The sequence below is a fragment of the Rissa tridactyla genome, chromosome 8 (genome assembly GCF_028500815.1).
Source record: "Rissa tridactyla isolate bRisTri1 chromosome 8, bRisTri1.patW.cur.20221130, whole genome shotgun sequence".
Lineage (NCBI taxonomy): Eukaryota > Metazoa > Chordata > Aves > Charadriiformes > Laridae > Rissa > Rissa tridactyla.
This window is the reverse complement of record NC_071473.1, coordinates 36,073,951-36,100,943: the sequence shown is the minus strand read 5'-3', so window position 1 is coordinate 36,100,943 and position 26,993 is coordinate 36,073,951. Positions and strand designations below refer to the sequence as shown.

Genomic DNA, 26,993 nt, shown 5'->3' with positions numbered 1-26,993 from the left:
CAGTACTGCCCATAGTCCAGAAATTACAACTGCGACAATATGTTTTGAGTCACGTAAGTTTTTACAGAAGAGTTCCAAATGCATACCTTTTAATTAAAACTTTGTACACAAAGCATAGCTTTATAGCTTTCAGGTGCAACACAGGACCTCCTGATCTTACATAGATTCCACGAGCACTTGTGTCACCAACCAGGCCGGTGTGGTGGGAGCCCCCACCTGAGCCAGAGAGACGGGGCACCCCTACAGAAGCTGATGCTATTTAGCACTCGTTTCTCATTGCTCTCTTCCCCCGCAGGGTATCATAGTTGGGCAATTATAAAGCAAGCTGGAGGCAGGTGGTGGGGCTGGCTGTAGGTAGAGCCCGTGTGAATACGCAGTTAGTGTTAGTTCAGGTGCTGATGCCTGTCCCAGCGGCTTCTGGTATTTCAACGTCTGCCCTGCGAAGCTGCCCGATGCTGGGCGGACTCTTTCCTGCAGCTATGGAAGATTGGCTTCAGAGGAATTAAAGGTACTTTTATAACTGTATTTCTTGAAAATAGGAGATGGGGACCTACTGGTGTTTGTATCCCAGAAAATGGCTAAGTATTATAGCTTATTGTTTTAAGCAAGGTAGTTTGCATTTGGTCTTGCTTCGCGTCTACTTCAGAGTCTCACTTAATTCAGTTATGATTCCACTGTCTACCTCTCTGGATGAAAGAAAACAAGCATACTGAGAAAGTTTGGGTGTTGTTTTGTTTCCTCTGCTCAACAAATGTGTGCAAGCAGTTTAAGGCAAAGTTTTGGATTCAGAAAGAGCAGGAGGGCTTGGTTCAGGCTTTCCAAAGGAGACCGTGTTTTCACCCAAACTATGAAAGCAGTAAAGCTTTTGTTGTTGATCGTAGCACTGCTTTTCAGCATTCAATACAATCGTTCTGAATTGTTAAATACTATTATTTTGATGGGGGAAATAAGTGTAGTTCAGGAAGAGTAGGTCTTAACAGACGTCTTGGTAATAATTCTCTTGCCTCAGATGCAGGGCCTGGACCAGTGACCTCCAGAGGTCCTTTCAAATATAAATTCTGTGAAATAAATAAGCTTAAGACTTATTCAACAAATAGGTCAGTTGGAAGTCAGATCACCACGTCACACCCAAAGACAACGGAAACTAATGGAGCAAAGCACAAACAACTTCTAGTCTTGAGGGAAGAATCCTTTTCAAGTCCAGAACTTGCAAGTATCAAACATTTCATATGTTAATGTAAATAAGTTTAATCTGGAGTAAATATTTTAAAAATACCTTTAATTATTTTTTTTTTTAACAAAAGTTAGGATCAGTAACAATGGGCCCCATTGCTAGCATGCTCTTTTTTATTCCTGTTAAAACAGCCCAGGTAAATTAGTACAGCCTGTCTGCACTCCCTGGTGAGGAAGAAAGCGTTTTCCATTTAGGAATACAGCCCTGCCATCGGTAACTAAAGAGCTCAAACTGCCGACCAGCAGGCACAAAGATTGGGGTATCTCTTTACATACTCTACAGGAAGAGATCTGAGAGCGGTGGAATGAAGGCTGCAGGCAGAAGCAGAGGCAGCCTTAAATATGTGCAGTTCTTCATGTGCCTGGAGAAAAGGGCAGGGATTTAGTGAACAGTTCAGGACTCCTGGTCATAACCTCACAGTCACGTAGAAGGGAAACGAACTCTGCTGCAAAGGAGCTACATTCCTTTCCTGTTAAGTCACTGTCACTCGGTCTCAGGAGATTTTTACAAGGTTGTTGGATTAAATCCCATGGAAAAGAAAGTACCAGAACTGCAACAGAGAGCAGTTCTACATTACCCTGAACACAGGCAAAGACGATGCCGATTTGGGAGTAATTTCTGTGGTATCTAATCTTTAAGAATAGTAGCATAACAAATGAGACAGGATCTCCTACATACCTTTAAGAAAAAATATTTATTTATAAAAATACACTGGGATCAGTTTGAGAAGTGTGGCAATAAATACAGTTCAAGGAAGAAAAAGCATTTCTACATGGATATATTATGGCACAATAAAAGGTAAATGCACCATCAATCATGGGATTTCTGTTGGCTCAAGACTTTGTACAAGCTCCCTTTTTAGTAAGACAACTATTTCTAAGTTTGGTCAGTGTTGATAATGGAATGAATACACAATCACAAACGCACACTTGTGTCTAATGCAGGACTTACCATTAGCAAACAATACCTTAGAAACATAGTAATGATATTTAAATCACTCATGTGATGTCTTGGATTTAATTGGCAAAGACCACATTTAACATTAAGTATGAAATTCTTGTATCTCATCTGGAAAACGGAAAAGCTATAACTATGTAAAATGAAGGCTTTACATGGTATGTAAATACCTGCTTAAGTAGAGATTGTGAAAATGCATAGCTCCTTATTGGACGACCTGGCTGTACAAGAGCACTCCCCCTTTCACAGTATTCCTTTTACTTCATATGCGGTTACTGTTTATGCTGTAGACTACAACTGTTACAGCACTAAAGGCAACTAGACAGGGAAAGGGCAGAGAAAGGAAAAAGGAATGTATGTAAGGCAATATTTCTTTAGGTACATTAAGCATAGTGTGTAGGAAAGACAGGTAACAATTCCACAAGGCTAGTTTCGTTCTTACTGAATAAAATAATGGACTAATACTGAACTTTCGATGCAAAGCTAATAATCAATGCCCTGGTCACTGTACTGACCATGGTAATCTCTTTGATAGTCATCTTGGTACTCTCCGTGATAGTCATCTGGGTATTCTGCCTGATAATCGCTATCGCTGATTTCTGACCCATTAGTTCCTGTTCCTTGGCTGCCGTTATGAATGACAGGTTCTGTTGGCGCAGCACAGTACTTGGGGTCATACACTTGTCGTCCAAGCCCATACACGCTCATTCCCTTCTGTGAAGCTACTTTGTTGGTACCCATTTGTAATGAAATAGTTGAGTTATCCACAGGTTGCAATATGTGCTTCTGATCGTAGATGTCTCTCCTGGTGCCTGGTGCCAGCATACCAGCCTAATAAAACAGGATTGTAGAGCTTCAGGAAGAAGGTCAAGAGCCGTGATTACTAGATTTATGATTACAATTAGTACACCTTACTAGAAGTGCTATAAAGTAGGAATTAAAGTGTAACAAAACAGCACAGCAGCATGCCTTCACTAGCAGGTATGTCACAGAAGGAAGTCCTTGCAGAAAGGCCCAGTTTATTTCCCTCTTTGGAGAGAATACACTAAGTGTTCGGGCTGAGGTAGTGCCCAGGAAGCAACTTTTTAGCACTTGAAATGAAGTTACTGTTTCTTTCTGGTATAACACAGGGATTCGGAAATTCTAGAAGCAAGGGGTCGTTTTTATGCCCTAAGATATTGATCACAGAACACACTGGATAGGAATAAGAAATCTCCAAGTGTCACTTGTGGTCCCGCTTACCTGACTGGCTCCTTTGTTAGTGCCCATCTGTAGGCTAATTGTCGTCTGGTCAAATGGCTTATCGGTTTGCATTTTTGGATCGTAGAGGTGTCTTCTAGTTCCATAAGCAGTCATGCCTGCCTGACTGGCACACTTGTTGGTGCCCATCTTTATTGGGGAAGGAAGAGGGGGACAGAAAAAGTGATTTTTTTTTTTTTTATTGTGTACAGCAACCTCAGTCTAAGGAAACAAACATGGCTGGTAACTGCGGTGGCTGGTGGCAGAAGTAATTACAGTGCATGCATCCCTCACGTAGCTTGACCACTACCTGTAATCAACTACCCTTTCTCCATACGGAGCTTCAAAAGGAAAAATAAAGGCAACGGTCATCCGAAGGTGACTGGTATCTGCCCGACTGCACGTACAATTAGAATGGACGTACGCATCAAAATGTAATACTGTACTTCTACCCCAGACAGTAATGATTCAATTACGCTGCCACAATTTCTCTACCACAGGAATTTTAAGGTTTTATGCCAGTTATTTTGGGTTTCATGACCATTAAGGAAAGTGGAGAGAAAAAAAGCTTCTACCATATAAGGAGCTTTAGCTATCCCAAGACTTCTACTTTAAAACCACTTTAGGGGACAGAGATGATACTGCTAATATTAGCTGTTCCTTTCCTCCTTATCACTCTTATTGCAGATTTAAAGCAAACAGAAAAACCTTCCAGGCAGTCACTTGAGCTTATAAAGCCGATCAATGGCTTTCAAGAACTAAAACCTTATACGTCCTTCCATGATAAGAATATATTGCAATTCTGCAGCTGTTTTTGCATAAACAACGTATCAGTTTATCAAAACAAGGAAGTTGTTCTCAAATACAACAGATTAAATGCAAACTTGAATTTCATACTTACCTGCAGGCCAATTACACTTTGACCAGCTTTTAGTTTTCCTGCATCAAAACTTCGTGCTTGTTTCTCTGCATATTTGACACCAATATCAATTGTAGTATGAAAACCTTTGGTTTTTGCCTATTTAGGGAGAGGGAAAATAGAGTATTCAGTGTTTAAAGTATATATTCTGCTACTGGAGCACTGGCTTTTTGTCCCTGGGCTCTCAAGTGATGCCACAAGCAGGTTTCTCTCTTATGAGAAACTCCTCTCCGCGTCAGGGGTGAGAGAAGGTGACAGTTCCCCATGCCATTTGACGGTGGCACTCCAAAGCCACCCAAGTATCTTGTCAGAAGGATATTCTGCAGGGATTCGTGGTCTTCTGTGAGCCTCCCCAGTGCTGTGTATGCCCACGCAGCTCCAGAGCAAGGCCGCCTGCAGCCAGGAATCCTAAATCTGAACTCCGAGCCTTCCCTGGACGCATGCGGTAGGACACAGCCCTCCAAGTGCAACCTCTGCAATATCTCAGACCCCCTGAGTCTCTCTCCCCTCCTGACAGGCTGTATGCCGTTTGCCACATTTACGCGAGTGGCAGGGGTGCATCTGGACTGGCCGTGTGGATTTGTGCCGATTCCAGCGATACAAATACTTACCAGACCTGCTAGCGCAACTAGAGTAGTCTGTACTTGAGTCATGTTTCCATTTTCAAAAAGATCGTTTGCTTCAAAAATATCATGGGGCTTCATGCCGTAGACTTGAATGGCTTTGATAAAATTCCCAATGTTCTCCAGCTAAACAGAAACAAAAAAGCCAGTTTTCTACTCAGTGTTTCAATTCAGAAACTAAGTAATTTTAGAGTTTTCTGGTGTTGGCTGGTTGGTTTGTTTTGCTTGTTTTACACAAGTTCTTTGCCTTGTGCAAACTGGACAAAACAGCTGGCGTGGTTAGGCATGACTGGTATGAAGTTTGAGATTATTTTTCATCAGTATTAATATTTATTTCAGAAATCAGTCTAAGGGTTTATCTAGTCTGGCCCCTCTCCATCAGTGAGTATCATATACTTTGTTAGAGAGGGCTTTGATGACAAAACTGCCTCAACTGTGTCCCTTCCAAGAGAGATCCTAATCTAAAACCTGATTCAAATTGGAAAAATTGACAGTGTCCATGCTATTTGACTTCAGCAATTGATCATTTTGAGTAAAATAAAAACATAACTATGTGGATAGTAAGAACATTTAACTTAATTTGAAGGTATTATCTTGCTCACCTCCTAGGAAAATTCAACTAAGCTTTTGGGGTTTATTAGCACTTTTTAGCACTGTGTGCTGTAGAAATTGGAAAACAAGATAGAGTACAAGGAGTAAGGACTGAACCTCCTCCTTCCTTCTGAAGTCTTCAGAGGTATTAAAACTTTTTAAAACAATAAAAATCCTCCACAATATTTAGAAGCGTTCAATGCCAATCCAACCAAGAGGCTGACAGCAGAATTAACTACACCCAGCAACAGCAAAGGCAGTCAACTCCAATCAGCAACCCTTCCAGTGCCTGCTGCCTTTGACAGTCCCTTGTCGGGGGAAGTGCTAGATAGAGCACTCGGAAGAAATCAAATCTGGATACACTGAACTAAAATACGTACTGTAGTTTGCACCATATTGTTTTCTGAGTTCTGTTACACAACCATTTCTTCTGGGATTGTTCTGGTCCTTTCCCTCCCAGCTGCTTTGTCAGGAGGACATTTCATAGAGTGATGTCCAGGTACAGGCAAGCTGTTGTCCTAACGCCTTGCAGCACTGCCTGGATGGAAAACTCCGGTTGTGATTCAATAAAAAAGCTAACAGCTTTTTTTAACTTGGAAAAAGGCCTTGCTATAGGGCCCTCTTTTCTTCTTCCGTCTGAAATTTCACCCAAGGCACTATTAAATATGTAGACTCAACTGCCATTTATGAGCCATCTCACCTGCAGTTGCTTTCTGTTAAATTCTGTTCATGTATGCAGTATCCTCAACTGTTGTGTATGTATCATATACAAAACTTGGTGCTATTAAAATTTAAGGTGTACCATATTCACAGCAAATTTGTTAATACAGAACAAAAGAACTGTTTGGGGGTCGGAGGGGTTAGAGGTGTAGTTTTGGGGGTTTTTTTGTTTTACCTGGTGCCAATTTAGTTTTGATTGATTAATTTTCTTCACTGATCCTGGCTGCAGTTTATTTATAAGCCTGGGGAGGTGAAAAAAAGGGAAATGCTTAAACAATAAATCTCATCCTTATATCATCTGTGCAGGCATTATATAATATTTTCACTCATGCTTTATTAGTTGCATTAATTTCATCAAAATGGTTAATTTTTTGGTTTATACAGAATGCCTAGCTCAGATCTCAGGTCTAACAAGTCTAACAGACCATAAGAATTTTTGTGTGCCATTTGATTATTATAGAAAAGCGCTTCACCATTAGATTTAGAAAGACTTAGAAATCTTTGCTGAAATTAAAGGAGATTTAAGTTTTCACTCTTTTCCACGGTTTCAAAGAAGCTGTCTCCCACCCTACTGTCAGCTGTCTTTGATTATTATTGTTGATGTGTTTGAAGGGGAGTCTTCAGAAAGTCCCTCCTTAGTTCCTCAAAAGTGGAAAACTGCTAAAAATAAGGTTACTTAATAAATGCTTACTCGCATAAGATTATGCCGTCTTTTAATCCCAGTTGAAAGTTTGCACCAATGCTCAGCCCTGTAACCTCTTCTATCCAGTTACGCAGATCTTCTTCTATCTGGGGGTCATATTTCAGGGCAATCTGTAACACAAGCAGTTATAAAGTTACTCACGAGAGAAAACTGCAACTCCTCTCCCCCCAACAAATCCATCAAAGAGTATGCTGTATTATTTATCCAGTAATTTTATTGCTGGATTTTAAACTGTATTTTAAATATCAGTGTACAGATGTAAGTCTTTTATCCCTTTTGCTATAATGTTCATGGCTTTACTAAATGTTCATTTGCAAATAGCGCTTTGACGCACTTAACAGTTCTTCCTACTGTAAGAATTGCTGGAGCCTGTGGATAGTCTTCTGAGAGCTGCAGAGGTATGATACTTTTTTGAAAAAAAATATTCTACCCAAGTTGTACTTCAGCAGGAAGTACAAAAAGTGAAATGGTGTGTTATGAACACAAGAATTCTGAATTGCCGTGCCATCGGTACTACTGCTCAGATGTAGATTTCCACATGGGAACTCTTATATAATAGATTTGAAGTTATTCAGATGAAGATTATGGTGGGTTTGCTTTTTTAAGCTAATTATGACTAATGGAGATGACCTAGTAAGTTTTCCCCCTGTTGCTACAACATTAAGAGTTATCTTGCTGGGGGTTGTGGGGGTTGTGTGCGTGGCTTTTTTAAACTTAAGCTTTAGTATGCCTGCTATTGCTCTTTCCTTTGGCCTTGCTGGAAGACTCTGATGGAATAAACTGTGATCTCATGTCTTAATTGCAAAGAGAGAAAACTTGCAATGGTCTTTGAAGTTAAAGGCATCAAACAGAGGCCCAGAGTTGTTAGCAAGGTGACTTAAAAACTCCTTTTCCAGATGTTCAGGCTTCACTGCTCGGCATGTCAGTTTATGCTTCAGTCACTAGAAATCAATCCATGTGAATGGAATGCTTAAAAATGTCAACGATGCTGGCAGCTAATGGCGCCCATGCTCCGCTCTCCGCACTTCGTTCCCCTCCCCTGAAGAGACTGAAAAGCAGCTCAAACTTCCTTCAGCCTAAACTTGTTACTTTTGCAACACCTTCCAGTATTGGCAAGTTGGAGAAAAGGGTTTATATCATTGAAAGCTACTTTTTCTGCAAACAAAACAAGTTATCTGAGCACAAGATTTTATGGCATGAACAACTCCCACTAGTGCGGAGGTTGGCAACGCTTTTCCACCTTCATTAGACGTTGTCCCACCTGGGTCAGTAAGACAGGGACAGAGGGAGCTACCGTCGAGAAACCCGACAGCTGAGCACAGAACGTACTTGCAGTATTCCTAACTAATGGAAAACCAGCTTACTTTACTTACTTCAGTTGCTTACAAATTCCTAATGAGAAACTCATGTAAAGTCATTCATGTTCAGATCAAAATGTAAATTTCAGACTTTTTACATATAATTTTAGACTTCAGCCCAGAAAGGCCAGATATTAGCAGCTATTTATACTGCAGGAGATTATAATTCCAACCTATCTGAATTACTTGGATAGAGGCAATTGCTACATTTTGGCTAGCGTTAGTAATCCCCAACTCCACACTGACCAAACTAAAAATTACAGTCTTCTGTTCTCTATTTTTCTTCTAAGGGGAATGGAAAATTCCTGTATCTCTGGCTTTACTTCAAAAACCTTTTCTGAGTAATACTTATTTTCCTTGGACTATTTGTAACAGTGGTGCTATGGTCCCTTAGTTACGGGTCAGAATAATGGACTAACCCATTCTCTTATTCAGATCTTGATTAACGTGTAAAATTTTGTGCAGTATTCTGTACCAAGCTGGTCTAAAATAATCAAGATACACCTTAAAAGGAAGAAAGCTCAGGTAATATTGCCTAGTGGGAGGAAAATGTCGTGACTTTTTTTTTTTTTAATCAGCCCTTTTGGGTATTAGACAGCTAAGATGCAAAGCAGACTAGAAAAGCCAGCTGTAGTTCACAGCTTCACAGAGAAATCTGCTGCATTTTTGTCTCTTGGATGACAGACCGTCCTCTTGTACCTTCCTTAAGTTTAGCACCAGAAGCAGCACAACCACATTCTTCATTTATAGTGATGGTAATGATAGTAAAGGGTGGGTAATCCCCTTTTTTGAGGGGCTACCAGAAAGGTTAGCATCTTCAAAAGGTATATGAGGAAGCTGGTTATCATCTTTCTCCTCCCTAACCCGGTGATTAGCTTACAAACTACTTTTCATGGCTATTTTTATTTCCTATGGAAAAAGGGCTTATGTGATCACAGCTTTAATTTGTCTCCCCAGTAACATTTGGCAGAACCCAACTAGCTTGTCCAAACTTCTAGAAGAGCAGCAGTCTTGGACACGACTGAGTCAGTTGTTTTGTATGAAAGTAAGTATCTGTGCAGAGGAGAAGGATCCCAAAACATCCCCAAAAGACTGAGATGTAGCATCATACTCTTCTTACATGTTAGAGAACCTACAGCGATCTTACAAAGGTGATCTCACCCACAAAATCTTAAGTTACCTGTACAGATGAGACACACAGTAGATAATATATTTCTGTACAGCAGTTCAGAAGAAGAAACAGCATTTGCGGAAAGGCCAGAACTTGGTATGTTCTGATATTCCAGTTAGAAGAGAACAGACAATATGGGCTGGTCATTTGTACGTCGGTAGTTCACATTAAGTTAAAATCACAGTTCTAACATGCACGCAGGTACAGAGAGGGGTTTAAGCTAATATCTTCCACAATCCTTTAGTTAGTTAGAAATCTAATGAACATTACACTTTCTGAAAATTCAGGCAGTTTCTGTTTCACTGTAGCTTAAAGACAATGCTAAGTCATAGTTTAGCCATCCTGCAGTAGGAATTGTCTGGAATACAACTGGAATTGTCTTTTTACAGCTTCATTTCTTTTTAAGCACTGGTAATCACTTTTTTTAAAAAAAAAAAAAAAAGAGGGAATGAAGTCTGTGATCACATCACCAAGAGACACATTTTAAAGATCACTCTATGTCCCCCCCTTTCCTTTAAAAAAAAAAAAAAAAAAAAAAAAGAGTAAATATGGAAGCCAGTGAGAACCTTAAAGAGTTTTGCAAGTGTGGCTGTTTTAATCTTTCTTGGCAAGCATATAAAGGAAAAAAATGGCAAAAATTTTCCTCATTTAATACTAAGTGCATTCCATATGTGATATTACTACTGAGCTCAATATTAAATTGCTGCCCCCAATGCTTGGGGAACTTAGAAGTAGTCAGATGGAATTTTATCACTTCTCCTGAAAATATTTACTTTATGTTGGAGTACTTCACCATGTGTTCGGATCTTGAGTTTTTCAAGAGGTTTTTAAATTGTCATGGGGTATCATTACAGTGCTTATCTAGAGATAGGAAATAAAAACCACTTATACATGTGAGGAAACTTGTCTTGTTGCCACTAAAAGCATTACTGTTAAATCTACTAGTTCTCAGAACTGTCTTTGCTACCGTCCAATTTGACTTAAATATGGTAAAGTTTTTGTTCCAACTTTGGAACTGGTGGGAAACTAGGTTACAAAAAGTGAAGAATGGTGATAGTTTCTTTGAAAATCATGTCTCTAGCTTTTCAGGTAGACCGAGTTATAGAAACTCGAGAATCTGGTTTTAAACATGTGACAAGAAGGGGTGAAACAGGGCGCGTGACAGGTCAGGTCCTAGCAGAAGCTCGCGATGAATCCTTGGCTCTTTCACTCCCGATGGCACAACCAGAAGTTATGTAACACTAAGTGAGGGAATACTTCATATTTTCCACATGTCCACCAGAGTTGTTCCAGTTTTCCTTTGATTGCTATCTACTAGGGGAAGTTGGAAGCTTTGATATACATGAAAAAAAACTTTATGGCTTTTTCCATTACTACTAATCAAGATGCCAACATTTGATCCTTTTTAAGTACTGAACTTTCATCGGAGATACTTAAATCTTACAAGTCCACGGCAAAAGAAAATACCATCTGCTAAAGATGAAAGCAGTAGCTAAGCAGCTTCATTCAAAGTATACGTCATCAGTGCCATGAAAGAAAGCTACGGTTTTAGAACACTGTAGAAACGATTCAATTGTAGCAACGGATATAAAGATTTTACAGAAGTTTAAAACCAGAAAGCAGGAAGCCAACTGTTAATTTCTTTACTATGTTCTGATGAATTGTGAAAGCTATATAAAGTTGTAGATGCTACGCTTTTTGTTGATGCTGCAGAGATACAGATTTAATAGTTAGAAATATTTTTGAAAGGAAACTAAAGTTTGTACAAGTGGTCAAAATTACAGGTGATCTAAGGTTGCGGGAGGAAAAGAATAGGTGTTACTTGTCTATTACAAGCTGATGTACATACATTTATACCAACGTATGCCTCGGGCTAGCATCCTCGGGTTAAACTTGATTCCTCTGGCAACTTCACACCCGATTCTCGCCTCCTGTTCTGTTCAGGTAGGACTTTCCTGTTTGGGACCTCTGACCATGTAAAAACTCTCCCTCCATGTGTAGCACAAGAACAGCAATCAGCCCTCTCTTTATCAAGTGTATGGATTCCTGGAAACAACTGAAGTTATGCTGGCCAACTTTCATGGTCTGTCTGTGTCCCTTGAAGTTACTCGATGTGCCTGTAGCATGTTGAGTGATGATGTTAACCAGGATTTCACACCATAAGTGATATCATGTGGACTTTCAATTGTCCTTTCATACTAATCTTTTCCAAATTACGCAGTACACACTGTACACTAAGGGCTACATATATGCCAAATCTTCAGTTTAAGAGTTCAGCTGTCTATATTGCTGCTACTCTGGAAAAATAACGTAATAGTATACCTCAAGAAAGAGTTTAAGCACACTGTGTAGTACTAGTAAGCATCTGAAGAAACTTCTCTCCGGTCAAAAGTTTTAATAATAAAAGCATATGCTTGTCAAAGTGAGTGAACAACTCTATCACAGGAACAGTGTTTGTCAACAAAACCTAACCTTTATATACATATAAAGTGAGCAAAATAGGTTGTATGTTGCTGTTTTCAAGGTAAATGAAGCACAGGGCCATGTACAGCGAGTGAAATAGCCAGGGCTTTACTCCAAGATCGTATATGAAAAGGTCACACACATCTTTTTCACCAAAATGAACAGAAAAATAAATAAAGCCCTAAGTTTCAGATATTTATATTCTTTACAGGGGATAAATTTGGCGTGGACCCATATCATTACTTGAAGTGACACAAAATTACTAATTTTTCAGTCAAAAAAAAAATCTGGATTTTTAATGAGTCTGGGAACATATTCATCTTGTACCGAATCTAATCCAGGTCTAGCTAGGGGGTTTAATAACAATTTTACTTTTACACATTTAGGTCATAAACTACTGAAAACAAATAAAGATAACTAAAGGAAAACTCCAGCTTTTAAGACCTAAAGTTGTACAGTTTAAATTTTAAGCAGCAATTTGTTCCTCTATCAACTTTTCAACTGAGTGAAGCTGAGGTTTTATTGTTTTAGTGGTGGCTACAAACATCCTTCGTGTTGAAATAAGTACCACCCTCAGGAGCAATTTGCCTTGCAGAGGCCAAAGATACCAATGCTGATACTTCTTTATTGTTTGCTTGGCCCTCGTTTGCGATGAGATCTTTCTCCTCCCCTTCGTAAGGCTTTAAGATGATATAGGGAAAGATGAGAGCATAATGATCTCCTGGTATCAAGGCGGGAGCTCTCAGAAGGCCTCAGTCCTCCGAAGCGGGAGTGAGGCAGACCCATGGCCAGTCCCAAAGTCCTCTCCAGAAATCCAGCTACTGGCACCTGAGCTGCCCCATTCTGTTCATCACCTGCTGTTACAGAACATTGTTCTGAATCTCATGCCTAAAATTTACACAGCAAAACGCCTGGGACAAAAAAGTGTTAAGAGCTTACTGGTTATGCAAACGACCAAGAAAAAGGCACAGAACAGTAAGCGTTCTTCTCGTAAGCAGGAAGAACAGTTTTTTAGATATTTTTTTTTTTTAAATTAAACAACCAAGTTAAAACTTTCTGGTTAAAATTCTATGGTGTAAATAGATTACCGTACATATCTAATCTTCAGTTTCAGAGGTGCAGGAGAGTATATTTCTGCAGAATGGTTCCAGTTGTCTGTCAACAGAGTGGTTCTTTAGTCATAGAATAAATAAATAGCATAAGTCTAAGTTGAGACAGAGAACCCAGGACAGCAGGGAAAAGACGAGGGTTTGATTTTTACTGAAAGTGGGTGAGAAGCGGGAGTGACAGGGTACCAAGGTTATTGTCAAGTGGAGCTTCTTGCCATTTGAGCTACCAACTCAATGATCCTTCATCATAACGGCAAATTAAAATTCCCTGTTAATTTCATGTACGTTGACCAGGATTGCCTGCAAAAGCACATGTCAGAGAAGGCATATTTGTGCCTGAGAAACCCAAAAGTACAGGGAATGTAAAAATCCCGATGAAAATCAAGGGGGAAAGTACTTAAAAAACTGAAAGCCACCTTTAAGTAGGCCCTGGTATTTGAACATGTATTTTTTTCTGTCATTATGGACTGTTGTGCAGAATGGCAAAGAACACATTGTTTTAACGTTAATATTGAACTCACGATATCCCACTACGCTACTTAGCACAAAAATCTTACAGCTGCATCCATTTTGCTTAAATATTCAACAGCATTTTTTTTTTTTTATGTGTAGCATAATTGATAACTTGCCCACTTCTCACTGTTTTCTCTGTAAACCAAAATTTAAGCTACGATCTTTAAAGGAGGGATGGATGAGCATTGATTCAAAATTCCCAGACCTCGTCCCATAGGCACCAGTGTAAACTCTAAGAACAAGCCATGCCTCAAAGTTTCCAAGGCATCTTACAAGTAAGACACCTGCAGTCACACAGGGCGCCTGCTGCCAGATTGGCAGGCTGGAAGAACTAAATGTTCTACTCCCTGGCTGTCCAGTATGGTTTTGGGACAGCTTGCAAATGATTCTAGAAGCAAACGCTGCCACCTCTTCTCCCAGAGCGCACTGACGCCTCGGATGCACGCCTGCCCTTGGAGGAATGCTGTTTCCCTCTCATTCTCTGCAGCTGCAACACTCTCGCGCAGTTCTCACAGTTTTTCCTCCTGTTTCTTGTTCTTATCACATCTTGTCATAGTCACAGTTTTCTGGCTTATTACTCCAATTCTCCTTAGTCAGCACCTTCTGGTCCTGCCACCAAACATTATACTTCTTGATATCGAGTCCCTTTGCACTGTATCTTTAGTCCGTATATTGCTGAACGGTTTAAATTTCTCTGCAGAACAGGGTTTCAGTAATATCCACTATGTATTCTTAGAAATCGTTGCTGTTTTCATTTTAAAAAGGACCGGGATATGAAGTTTCTTCCCAGCTAAGACAGTGTTGATCCAACCTGGATCACAAAAGCCAGTTATTCCCTGAAGGAGAACAGATTCCCCTTGCTTTGAAACCCACCGCCAGTACGGCTGGCTTGGGCTCCGATAGGACACAGCAAACCTGGGCAGGCTCTGCCATTGCTACCAGTGACGGCTGCTGGAACCACGTGCTGAAAACACTGGTAACCTGCTGTACTGACAGACTTCACCGATACGCAGTTGCTCTTGTTTTATGGGGAAAAAAAATATGATATTAATCTAACAGAACAATCTCGTGCATAAACAGCAAAAACCTCCCTAGTTTGCCTAGTATTAACCCAGAAAGTGTCTCCTAAGAAAACTTCTACTGTAACTCTGGGGGAACCGTAGCTCCCAAAGGCCAGACTGAGCCTGCAAACAGGAACAGTAACATCAATGATCGTTGTTATCTCTCTGATACTACTTTTCTAATCTATTACTACAGCAATCCAGGGAATTATATATTCTTTCCAGTTTATTTTTCTCCCCCAGCAGAACGCCTTTTAAAACATGCCATGTTACAAGCAAACTGTATCGTGACTCTGTAGCCCTTCCCCAAGGCCCAGCTGTGTTGACAAGTCTTCCAACTTCACCTTCCGAAGGTGAGGGACAACAAAATTGGATTAGTCTGAGTCTCTCTTCTTTTCTCACCTTTCTTTTCTTCAAACCCTCCTCACTCACCAACAGCAGAGGGAATTGTGTTCTACAGCAGCAAGCGGCTAATTAGTAACTCAAACATAGCTCTCAGAAAAGTTAGCTGAAGAAAACTGAAGTCTGTCGATGCAAGTTTTGCTAAATGTTACTCGAAACGCACATTCCCCTCTGCCTCTCCAGCAAGGGCACAGTCCATGCTGTGTTTTCTCCCTACCTTTTTCAAAGGTAAATCTCAAGACTCTGCTGTTTTCACGCCGCTTTTGTCCCCCACCCAACAAGCTCAGACCCTTGACTGCTCACTGCCGCTTGGGATCCCAGGCAAAGGCTCGGACGAAAAATGAACCAGACGACACGGCAGGTCCCAAGGTAGTGGGCATTCCCCAGTTAGTTAGTAGTGCTCAGTGTCTCTCACCGACTGCTCTGATCGCATTTGGTCGCCTGTCAGCCTGCTCCCATTTAATTCCATGAACTCACATTGGCTGAACAGAGTAACTGAGGTGCCTGGGATAAGTATTCGTAAGGAAAATACAGATTTCTCTCATTCTTACCACCAACTTCATCCTTGCACAAAATGATTTAAACTGTGTTTTTTGTAAGTTAGGTGAAAGACATGATTTCTTAACAAGTTCCTAAGCTTCTACTAGATAGCAAAGTCTGCCTAGATATTTCTTTCATATGGGTAGTAGATCAAAATCTCTGAATTCACACATACCACATTTTTCTGGTTGAGGTAAGTTTCCCCATATCCATTTTTTTAGCAGAAGCATAAGAAAAGCAGATTTCACGCTCTAATCTTTAGAATATCTTGCCTATCAGCTGCTTCATACTATTGTTTTGCTTTACGATCACCAAAAAAAAGTTGAAAAAATGAATTCAGCACAAAGAATGAAACGTAGTAATCTGCTTCTCCTGCTCCTTGCCCTCCACCACCCCCCCGCCCCAGGGTATATCTCTGACCGGTTAAAGTTCAGTAGGTGATACACAATGTTGATTATATTCCAGTAAACATGCAAAAATATTTTGGATATGGCCACCCAGGCAAGTTGTGCTTTAACCACATAAAAAGAGCCGTAAGAAGAATACGATCTACAATTAATGTGATATTTAAAAAAAAAAAAGCTGTGACCATAAACACATTACAAAATATTTACTTAGTTTTGTAATAACATCCATCTTTAAAGGCCTACCATTAAAATTTAGAAGATTACTGAAGAAAGTCTAAGAAAAGTAAGACAGAGACCGGCTCTGTCCCTGCTCAGCACAGGAGGGAAACGCTCTGGCGGGGCCCACGTTAGCAGCGAGGTAAGAGCTGGCTTTCACCATCAACATTTGAATATAATCAAATCACTTCCCCAGTGCATATGTCTGTTATGCCTTATCTTTTGCCAGGAAGGCTCCTAGCATGTAGTCAATTGATTAGGAGCAACATAAAAATACTTTTCAATTAAATTACTCTTATTGCAAAATGAGGAATACTAAGATAATGCTCTCTGTCTATAAGTAAGAGGCTGTAGCCGTGGAAATACCAACAGGAAAGCAATATAACAGGACAGCCTTCTTAGCAAGAAAGCAAAGTAAGGTTTTTATAGTAGTAACGTCCAGTTTTACTCTGGGAAGAGCTGTGGTCCAAATGTGCAAAGCAGGGTAGAAAGGTTTGTTTAGAATCCATCTATAATTCAGGTAGCTAGGACTTGCAGTAGATCAGATCCCACCTTCATGAAAGCATTTCAGAGCAGCAATAAAGTGCAGAAATATGTTGGTTTTGCCCAAATCTAGGAAAAGGCTTGGTGTTCAGGTCCTGTGGGGTGTGCGCAGAAGCCACATACAGTTTCACTTCCCCGTAACTCTTAAGGATTACTGTAAAGCGAAAGGATGTCAGCCTAAATGAAGTCCTCAAGAAGAATCCTGTTTAGACCCCAGAAGCTCAGGTCAAGACTTGGAAGGGAAGCAGTAAAAGCCCTGCAGGGTTAAAGTCCTGTTTCCAGGAGCCAGCCAGGGTCATCGAGCAGAGCAAGTCCAGGCTCCCAAGGCTTAAAGCACACTTGGCCCCATCCGCCAGGGCTGGTACGGCTGCTTGGTGGGAGTCCAAAGAGGGCAGTGGACCGTAGCTGTGACAGCAGCACTTCATGCCTCACTGTAATGGTCTTCTCTTACTGCCAGCTCCTCCAGTGTGACTAACGCCTTTAAATCCTGGTAACTTAAACATCCTGAATTGCATCTGCTTCAGGTAAGAGACAGTTTTATACAAGCAACAAGAAGTTTAATTACGTCTCCCCTCCTAATAGCTACTAAACTCTGCACTGGTTTAAGGAGAGTGAAAAAAGAAGAAAAAAGAAAAAAAAGAGAGAGAAAAAGAGGGGTTTTTTGAGGCTTTTTTCTTTTAAAGGAAAAAAAACCCACAAACATAGAACCCCTCACCTGAAGAAAGTCAAAACTGTTTTCAAGAAAAACACTGTAATTCAATCCGGCTAAATAGAAACAACAACATACGTTACTCTGAGGCACTCCTGCAAAACCAAAAATATTTACCCAAAAGAGAGCATTTGCTGCTGAGCATAGCTATACAAGTTAACAGTTGTTTAGAATCAGATACTTACAAAAAGCATTTTTAAGCAAAAGAGTCCCTCTTAAAGAAGAAAGAAGGATTTTCACATGATCTCACTTAGAAAAAATCTGTTTCAAATTGCCCTACGTGTCCTGGCCTCGAGCCTGTTTTTACTGAAGGCCTTTCCTGTACAGTTCCATAGGGGATGGGAATCTCTACAAAGTTTGCCTTAAAAGGATGTGTCAGATGCACAGCGTACGGTGTTATGTAGCTACAGAAGCTAACAATTCTGAGTACAAAGAAGTTTCTAGCCTTTATTCTCCAAGGCAAATTATAAACTATTCGGAGGCAAGAAAAAGCCTCGAAATTAATGTCCTGACAAGAAAAGAAGGTGAGAAAAAAAAAAAATCACTGATATGCCATTATCCCGAAACAATGCAGGCATCCATCCATCTTTTAAGGGTATTGACTCAGCAACAGGAATATAATAGGTATTTTTCTCGAAATTTTAAACTAAGTCTAACTCCGAAACCACACAAAAAGCACATTCATTTGTACATTTTAAACAAGCAAGCACTACTGTAATGCAAATCAAACCTTTTATTTTCTGAGACTACTAATCCTATTTAATTGTCGTGACTCGCAAAGTCTATTTGCTTTCTGCAGAGGTGTCCCGGCCATAGGAGGTACACTGTGAGCTTGTACCTAAGGCAAGACTTGATACTTACTCCACACCCTTAAACATTAACCTCAGCAAGTTTTATGTTTTTCTAGCGCCAGTAACAGTTTTTCTAAAAGTTTATAAATCCACCAGAAACGAGGTCATTATAATACATTTCATAAATTCACAAAGTGCTTTAAATTTGGGAGTGCAGACACAGTGTGCTTCCTAAGGCTAAACATAACAGAAGTTCACAGCAAACATCCTCACTCTTAACTTCGGTAGGCATCGTGCTTCGCTGGCGGCAGCCCTGGTGGTTTCTATCTGTGCCGGCACAGGAGCGCACACGCACGAGCACTCCACCTCTGCTTTGATGTTCGTGAGGCAGCAGTAGCTGATCCCGGCTGCGCCGTGCCATTCATCACCTTCCTCCCAGGAAAAAATGGTATAAGCTGAGAGACAGAACTGGAAATTACATCCCTCGCGCAGGGCTTAACACAGGGCAGCGATAAATGTCTCGCAGTTCAAGAACGGCTGTGCGCCCTTCCAAGTGGCAGTTCTGAGACACGCGAGGACTCCAAGAGACTGTCAACTGTCAACTTGGCAATGGCATGTCAGGGTTTACTGTGGATTTAAACCATCGAGAAAGAGAAATTAACTCCTGTAGTCAGTGGATTACAGCAACAACTGCCAAAGGTCACCAGGGTAGCCACTTTCACAAGTTTGTTTCATCTCACCTACTTGGGGGCTACTGACCAGTGAAACTGGTTATAGGGGATGTCCACCCAGTGGGGCTGTGCAAGGGCTCCCCGAGGTAAGTCGTCTTGTTAGCGAGCTTGGGCAGGTGTGCAGAATGGGCGCTGCCTGGCTGACAAACACAGGGGGCTTTAAGCAGATGGCAGGGGTGCTAACACCCAACTTGCTGGCAAGGGAAGTGTTTCCATGGCAAATTACTTGCTTCTGCTTATTGTAAAAAGAGATGTATCATAGGGATGAACTGTCAACTCAGTGCTACACAGGTTTAGAATCATAGAATGCGTTGGGCCGGAAGGGACCTTTAAAGGTCATCTAGTCCAACCCCCCTGCAATAAGCAGGGACATCTTCAACTAGATCAGATTGCTCAGAGCCTCATCCAGCCTGGCCTTGAATGTCTCCAGGGATGGGGCCTCCACCACCTCTCTGGGCAACCTGTTCCAGTGTCTCACCACCCTCATTGTAAAGAATTTCATCCTAATGTCTAATCTAAACCTGCCCTGCTCTAGTTTAAAACCATTGCCCCTCGTCCTATCGCTACATGCCCTTGCAAACAGCCCCTCCCCAGCTTTCTTATAGGCCCCCTTCAGGTACTGGAAGGCTGCTATAAGGTCTCCCCAGAGCCTCCTCTTCTCCAGGCTGAACAACCCCAACTCTCTCAGCCTGTCCTCACAGCAGAGGTGCTCCAGCCCTCTCATCGTTCTCGTGGCCCTTCTCTGGACGTGTTCCAGCACGTCCTTACCTTTCTTGTAGTAGGGGCTCCAGAATTGGACGCAGTACTCCTGGTGGGGTCTCACGAGAGCAGAGAAGGTGAGAATCACCTCTCTGGATCTGCTGGCCGCACTTCTCCTGATGCAGCCCAGGATGCGATTGGCTTTCTGGGCTGCAAGTGCACATTGTTGGCTCATGTCCAGCTTTTCATTCACAAGTACCCCCAAGTCCTTTTCCACAGGGCTGCTCTTTATCACATCATCCCCCAGCCTGTATTGATAATGAGGATTGTTTCACCACCATCAGTTTGTAGCTGTTAGGAGGTCTACTTATTACTGCCATAGTATTAATACTTCTATTGAAGTAGCCACAGAACTGGAAACCTATACCTGATACGTGCTCAAGAGAGCAGACCTGTCCCAAGACAGTAACAGTGAAAGAGGAAAATGGATTAGACACATCGAGATAGTCAGAGATGGACACGCTGAGGTAGACAGTGAAGGACAAAGTTGAATAGAGACACTGCAGTTAAGATTCTCCACTGCTGGAATACCTTCCTCCTTCAAAAAAAAAAATCTCACCAAAACATGTAGCTATTGATTAGGGCTACTGCATTAATATGACTTCTCTATCAGTAAGAGAACTCTTCACACGCAGATCTTACACTAGGAGAATACAAATTAATAGGTTACTACAGCTGAATAAAGCTAGTGTTTTACTGGGTTTCTTTAAAAAATACAACAACCAAAAACCAAACCAAACCAACAAAACCTCTGCAGAAATCCCAGGAAAAGACTAAACTCAAGTTTTGGGAATTGAGGTGGCAAACATCTTCTCAGAAGCCTAAGATGCTTTTGCCCAAAAAAGGAACACCGCTTGATTCAGAAGCGGAGGGAAACATGCAGCAGGACCATTTTCCGGGAAGTGTTGTTGAAACCAAGTTACTGAAATTTAATATTGTCAGTCAAGGTAAAACTAAGCATCAGAACGAACTAAAGAGCAGGGATATTGTAATTAATTTAGAGAATTCTCATCGTGTGGTTGGTGATACATTAAAAAAAAAAAAGCATCTTAAAACTAACTGACAAAACACAGGTTTTTGTTGTTTATATCACTAATGTGTTTTAAGTGATACATGTGGTTCTTGTGACAAACATTGATTGACTGTAATTTAGCTATGGAATTAATGCACTGTCATATTTATGTTTTGTGGACAGTTTTGCCATTCACTCTGTTATCAAAACTGCACCATTAAGTACTATTCTCTTACATTGAATGCATTCTGTGTGTCTGGTTGATAGATTTCTTGACTAAACCTACAGCAGAAGTTTTCACTCAGCATTTCACTTATCTCTATGTGTTACAATTGTAAAGGAGGTTTGGGAACAGCCATTAAAAAAATACAATGCTTGAAAATTAATGCACAGAGATTTCTGGAAGACAATAAATATAAAAGACAAAGTTATGAAGTTGTTCATTTGAACTGCAGATCTGTTACTAAAGCCTGGATCCAGCTGGAGAAAATTTCACAGTTCTTTGGAAAAAATACAGAAATTGGACACAAAGAGAAAAGTTTCAGTGCTATGCACATTGAAACTGATATTTAGCTAGCAAATGTTAATTTCAAGAGCTATGATCAACTATCAGAAACCATGAACTAATTGGGGCAAACTGAAGTTCAGGGCTTGATCTTGTAAAATCTTTCTGCTATTTCCTCTGAAATTCCCTTTGTAAAATCTCAGTGTATAGTTCTATTATAATAGTTCTGACAGCACCAAAATATTGGATTTTTAATTTATTCTCCATGGAACAAACTGAAAATCTGTATCATGGAAAAGGTCACGCAGGCTGATTTTATTTTAAACTAGACAACCTGAATTTAATTCAAAACCTGTAAATTAAAGATATTGCTTCTTTAAAAGCTATACAGACATCTATGTACAAAAGAATGGGAATGCAGAGATCCTATGCTGTCAGTTACTGTCACAGAAGACATCCACCCGTGCTCTCAAAACTAAGTTTTCATTGCCTTTATCCAGTACAGTCTCCATCTTTATTTCAGACAACATTAATAGAAATACACTTTACCAGCAGCAAACATTCTTACCTAAGGTTCGTAAAATTCAGTGAGGAAACCTAAAAGTTTGCTAAAAGGAAATAGTCCACAGGAAGTACGGAAGTGTAAAGCGAGTATACCACAGGAACGGTTACATTTTAAGAAGGAAAAGGATACTATTACTGTTTTGAAAGGAGAGGTGAGAAAGAAGGAGGAGAGGGCCTAACAGTCCAGCTACGGGCAGCCAAAACTTCATCTAGCTATTAAATCACTAATCAGAAAATCTGAAAGTTAATGATTTGAATCTGGTTCCCAGTTAAAAATATTCATAAAAGAGTAATTTCTGGAGAAAGCAATTAAATCTGTTTGTTTGGCCTGTAGCAAATGAAATACAGTACAAGAATTTTCTCCTCAGCAGTTTCAGGAGGGACACAATAACCATACCTGTGACTGGTTAGTTAGTATTATTCACCACAGACTTCAAGTCTTTTTCATTAATCTGTACTTGCCCTCAAGAAGGAAAGCAGGAACTACCGCTGCCCTCCTGCACACTTGCAAAATAGGAGGCATTTTGTTTACAGGCTTCATTTGCCTAACAGCCTCCAGTTTAAATAAAGTTTGTTTCCCTGCCTTTTCCTTATCACGAACGCTTGACCTCCCAGGGTGGCAGCTGCAGGGACAAGAAAACTCACCTCGGTTACTCAACTCTCTTTAAAAAGTTTGGAAAATGATACTGACCGGTGCCAGCTTCCCAACAGAGGGATGGCTTAGCAGGAAGGTCAGAGACTGGAGTCGAGGCACGGGACAGCCAAACGCCATGCAAAGTTTATACAGACCATATTTCTGCCCATCCTTCCTTTCACATGGAGATGGAACTGGCAGTGTATCAAACACGAGAGGAGGGAGAAGATAAACGCCTGCCTGATGCAAATACCATTTCCATGGGAAGGGTGGAGTCAGTAGGAAGCAGCCGAATGAACTGGGACCTCTCCTTCTCCTGCCCGGCGTTCCTGTTGGCTCCACACCTTCTGCAGCGAGACAACAGAGCAAAACCTTCTGCTAACTTCTTGCCTACCTCAGCTGTAGGTAGGCCGAGACAAATACAACATTACAACTCAGAGACAAATACAACATTAGTTTGTAGCTTTGCCTAATTGCATCACCGTCTCAAGCTACGCTAACCTCATACTGCAGAAACTCTCCCATCGCTTCAGAAGAAAATTATTTATCGCCTGCAGAAGAAACCATCCATTTCAATCAGTTTAAAGGGCTCCACACTGAATATTTGTTTTGGATCAAGTATCTTCTGTGATCTCAAGCAAACAGGGAATCAGCTTCAAAGGGATTACACTAGTTTGACTACCTACACATCTCTCATGCAGACAAGATTCCTTACAGCTGGGAACCAGTACACAAATTCCATCCTTTCTTTGTAGGAATGAGGAAAGGAGATCCCTAACAGAGACCAGGTACCTTATCGGTGTGAACTAAGGTAAGGAGCAAAACAAGGGAAGGGTGGAGCCTCAGAAGGACAAAAAAAAAAGGCAAGAAAGAAAAAAAAACCCTAAACACCAACCTAAACAGAGATTTTAAACTTAGAGATGGAATCTCGAACATCAATTTAACAAAATTCTTATAAGCATCAGGACATGTTATATTTGTCTATTCAAATACCATAGCAAACAAAAGGTCTCTCTGAACGCTAATACAATGCCAAATGAGAAAATAAAAGAATAAAAAAACAAAACCAAGAGACTTTTCTGCCCAGCACAGCTGGGCCCTCAGGCAGCACAACTACTAACACTGTGTTCTGCAGAAAAACACTGCTTGGGGATTAGCACTGAAAACTTCAAACAAGGGTATCTGACGTTCACCATCATTCATGCAGGGAGGTATCACATCTACTTACAAACATGACACCACCACCACCATGTTAAAAAAAATAATAAAATAACACAATAGTTTGCACGAAAGTCAGTGTTTTAGAAAGCGTGATTAAGATCAGTACCAAAAATGATCCACCAAGAGTTGGAAACTAGATGCTGTTCTTCAAATCTTTATGAGAAACAAGGATCTGGAAAAAGGAATTTCTGATCTTTACAGAGATGTTATTCTCTGATCTTCTAGAGCTATACAGAGAAACAGAAAGGTATCTAATGCCCAGACCCATGCAGGATACTAGACTGGAGGTAGGCAATGTGTCCGTCTATAACATAATTGCTTTGAAATTTGATCTCTTAGAGTAAGAGCAACATTCTCAAAACTCAAAGATGTACCTTTTGCTGGAGTTTTTGTTGTTGGTTGGGGTTTTTGTTTGCTTGTTGTTTTCTTTTTTTAAAGGAGATGAGTTCATTTTGCCTTTGGCGCATTTGAATAATTTTTTATGGCACAGCTGCATTGACATTTCCAAGGGCTGCAGCAGAAGCCTGCAGACAAGTAAAGTGAAGCTGCCACAGAACACCCACCCCTCTGCAACATTTGCATTGAAGAAAGCCGAGAAAAGTGAGTGGAATAACAGACACTCAGCAAGAAAAAGTAGCAGGCCCTTTGCATAAAAGCGTGAAACACACCAGTTTCAAACCCTCTGTTAATGCTGGAGCTTGGAATGGTTCCTCTCAGGAGGCCCTAAGGAAGCTGATGACAATAAGAAACTGAAAGAAAGAACAAAGAACTTCTTCCCATCTTGTCCCCATAAAGGGATCACTGCTAAGCCTACGTGATTCCATCAGTATTTTTTAAAGTAGAAGACCATTTACTTTCTTCCTAATTCAGATGCAATAGTACACAACGTATGTTTTATTGACTTTTTTTAGATTGTAACGGTGTAGATAAATCACTAAGTTTAGACCTTGGAAGCAATCCCTCTGGAAGACATTTGGTTAAATGATGTCATCAAACTTTGCAGCAGAACCCCACAACCATCCTGAGAAAGCCAATCGAGGAAAAAAAAAAAAAAAGTAGTATTTTTTGTAAAGTTTCCAATGTGTTAACTTAGACTTTCTGCATAAATTACAGTGTTTAGAGAGCCACTTTTCTCCCTCCTCCCCTTTCTACTCAGCCACAAGTAAAACAGGATTTGGGGATTTGCTGAAGCCTGAAACTAGGCATGTGTGTGAAATAACCAGTTATTAAATACCACGTTTAGAATTTAAGCCCGTGAATAAAGACACAGAGCACCAACTCTATCCCTAGTTGTTTACCGGTGCAATTTTTATTGCAAAGGGTTTGTTTTTTTTTTTTTTTTTCCTCTCGCACGTTCACCGCCCGTGTAACAGGACACCAACATAAGCGCTTTTTTGTTTCACGGCATACGAGAAAAATCGAAGAGAATTCAGTAAAGCCGAGCTCGGTACAACAATGCACAAAAGGCGCACGCCTCGCCGCCGCCTCGCCCGCTGTCATCGCTCACTTTTTTTTTTTTCCCTGCCGCTTTAAACCGAAGCGCCGGGCGCCGCGACAACCCGCTATCGCGACAGCGGCCGCCGGGCGCTCTCCCTGCCGGAGGCGCTCGCAGCGGGGAGGCGAAGCCCCGGGGAGAGGAGAGCAGCGCGGGCCGGGCCGTACCGGGGACCCCAGAGCGGCCGCTCCCCCCGCGGCGCCTTTGTGCGCCCCCGCCGGGCCGGGCGGGGCGGGGCGGGGCCGCGCAGACAATGCGCCGTCTGTGCGGGGGCCCGCGCCGATTGGCTGCGCGCCGCTCGTGCCCATGATGTCATGGGGATGGAATGCGCGCCCGCGCCTCATCCGCTCCGTTCCGCCGGGCTGCGCGCTGCCCCGCCGGCACCGGCACTGCCCGGCCCGCTCCGGCCCGCCCCGCCGGTACCGGCTTGGGACGGCTACGGGGCGCAGCGCCGCGCCCCGCCCGCTCCGATCCCGGCGGGAGGAGCGGCGGACGCGGGACGCGCCCGCACAGGCAGGTGCAGGGCGGGTCCGCCCGGCGCTGACAACGCTCCGGTCCCCGCCGCCGCACCGAGTGTCCCGAGCGGCGGCGGCCAGCGTTGTCCCGGCGCGAGCATCCCGTCCGCCCGCCCGCGCCGCGTCCCGTCCCGTCGCAGACAAAGCCCGCTCGGTCCCCGCGCCGCCGCCGCCCGTACCTTGTTCTTGACCTCGGCAGAGAGCCCATAGGAGGGCCCCTTGTTGAAGTGGGTCATGTCGGCGGTCTCCCCGCTGCCTGATGGCGGGCGCTGGCGGCTCCGGGGGCTGAGGCGAGAGTCCGCCCGCCGCCGCGGAAAGTTCTAGTCCCTCCCGCCCGGCCCGGCCCCGCCGCCCGCCGAGACGCCCGCGCGCCAATCGGGGAGGGGGCGCGCGGCGGCGGGGAGGGGCGCGCGGCCCCGCCCCCGCCCCGCCCCGCCGGGCACCGCCCAGGGGGGTCCGGGCCGGGCGGGGAGCGGAGCCCGGCGGGGAGACGTCAGCGGGAAAGAATCCGCTGCCACCGAGGGCCGCCGCGGGGAAGCGCCGCCGGGAGCCGCCGCGGAATGCGCCGTGGCAGCCGCCGCGGATTCCTACCGCATGCGGCGCCCCCGCGGCGGGGGTTGGGGGGGGACCGGCGGCCCCGGCCCGGCGGGAAGCCCTGCCGGACCGGGATGACAGCGTTGGCAAAGCGGACGGGGGTCCGGGAAGCCGGGGAGGACGGACGGCGGTGCCTTTCCCCTGGCCCTTCCCGGACGGTGCGAGAGCGGGGGCTCTGCCGGGCTCCTCCGGAGGGAGCGCCGGGAGAGCCCGGCCCGAGGCGGGGGGTGGCCGGCTGCTAGAAAAGGCCTCAGCCCCTCACGCAGACACGTCCTTTGCACTGTGTGGAGGCTTGGCCTGCTTTTGAAGTTCCTTTAAAAGGTTAAAAAAATCACAGAAAACTTTGAAAAACTCTGGGAGATAGCGAAAAGGAGGGAGAAAAGAATTGCCCAAGGGGTCGCAGTGAGATGAAGGTGGAGCACAATGATGGGCTCCTCTGGAGCTCATTGTTCCGTGTCGCGGGCGTGAATCCTGGCGAGAGCCAGCACCGCCGGATTGCGATGCGGGTCACTCCTTCCCCCTACCACGTTAGGGCTCTAACGAACCAGCACAGGCCTGGGGAGGGCAGCCAGACTGGTCTGCAACGAGTCCCATCCCGCTTTGGGAAGCGCAGGGCATTCACAAGGTTTGCATACTGGGCATACCAGTGGGATTACACCGGATCCAGCCCGGGGAGTGGTGGGCCACGGCTGGT

General features: G+C 42.8%; 1 protein-coding gene across 2 annotated transcripts; it reads right to left on the bottom strand.

Moving 5' to 3' along the window:
• Positions 1–1,909: 1,909 nt before the first annotated feature.
• On the bottom strand, positions 1,910–26,057 carry CNN3 (calponin 3). Of its 2 annotated transcripts, none has more exons than XM_054211941.1 (7): positions 25,885–26,057; positions 6,975–7,096; positions 6,459–6,525; positions 4,961–5,098; positions 4,332–4,448; positions 3,434–3,580; positions 1,910–3,022 (listed from the first exon to the last, which is right to left on the bottom strand). In XM_054211941.1, the coding sequence occupies exons 1-7, from the start codon at positions 25,939–25,941 to the stop codon at positions 2,675–2,677; spliced, it is 996 nt and encodes a 331-aa protein (XP_054067916.1). In that variant the 5' UTR covers positions 25,942–26,057; the 3' UTR covers positions 1,910–2,674. The 2 variants fall into 2 exon arrangements, with proteins under 2 accessions (XP_054067916.1, XP_054067917.1); XM_054211942.1 differs by lacking the exon at positions 25,885–26,057 and adding an exon at positions 22,728–22,894.
• Between the last annotated feature and the right edge of the window lie 936 nt (positions 26,058–26,993).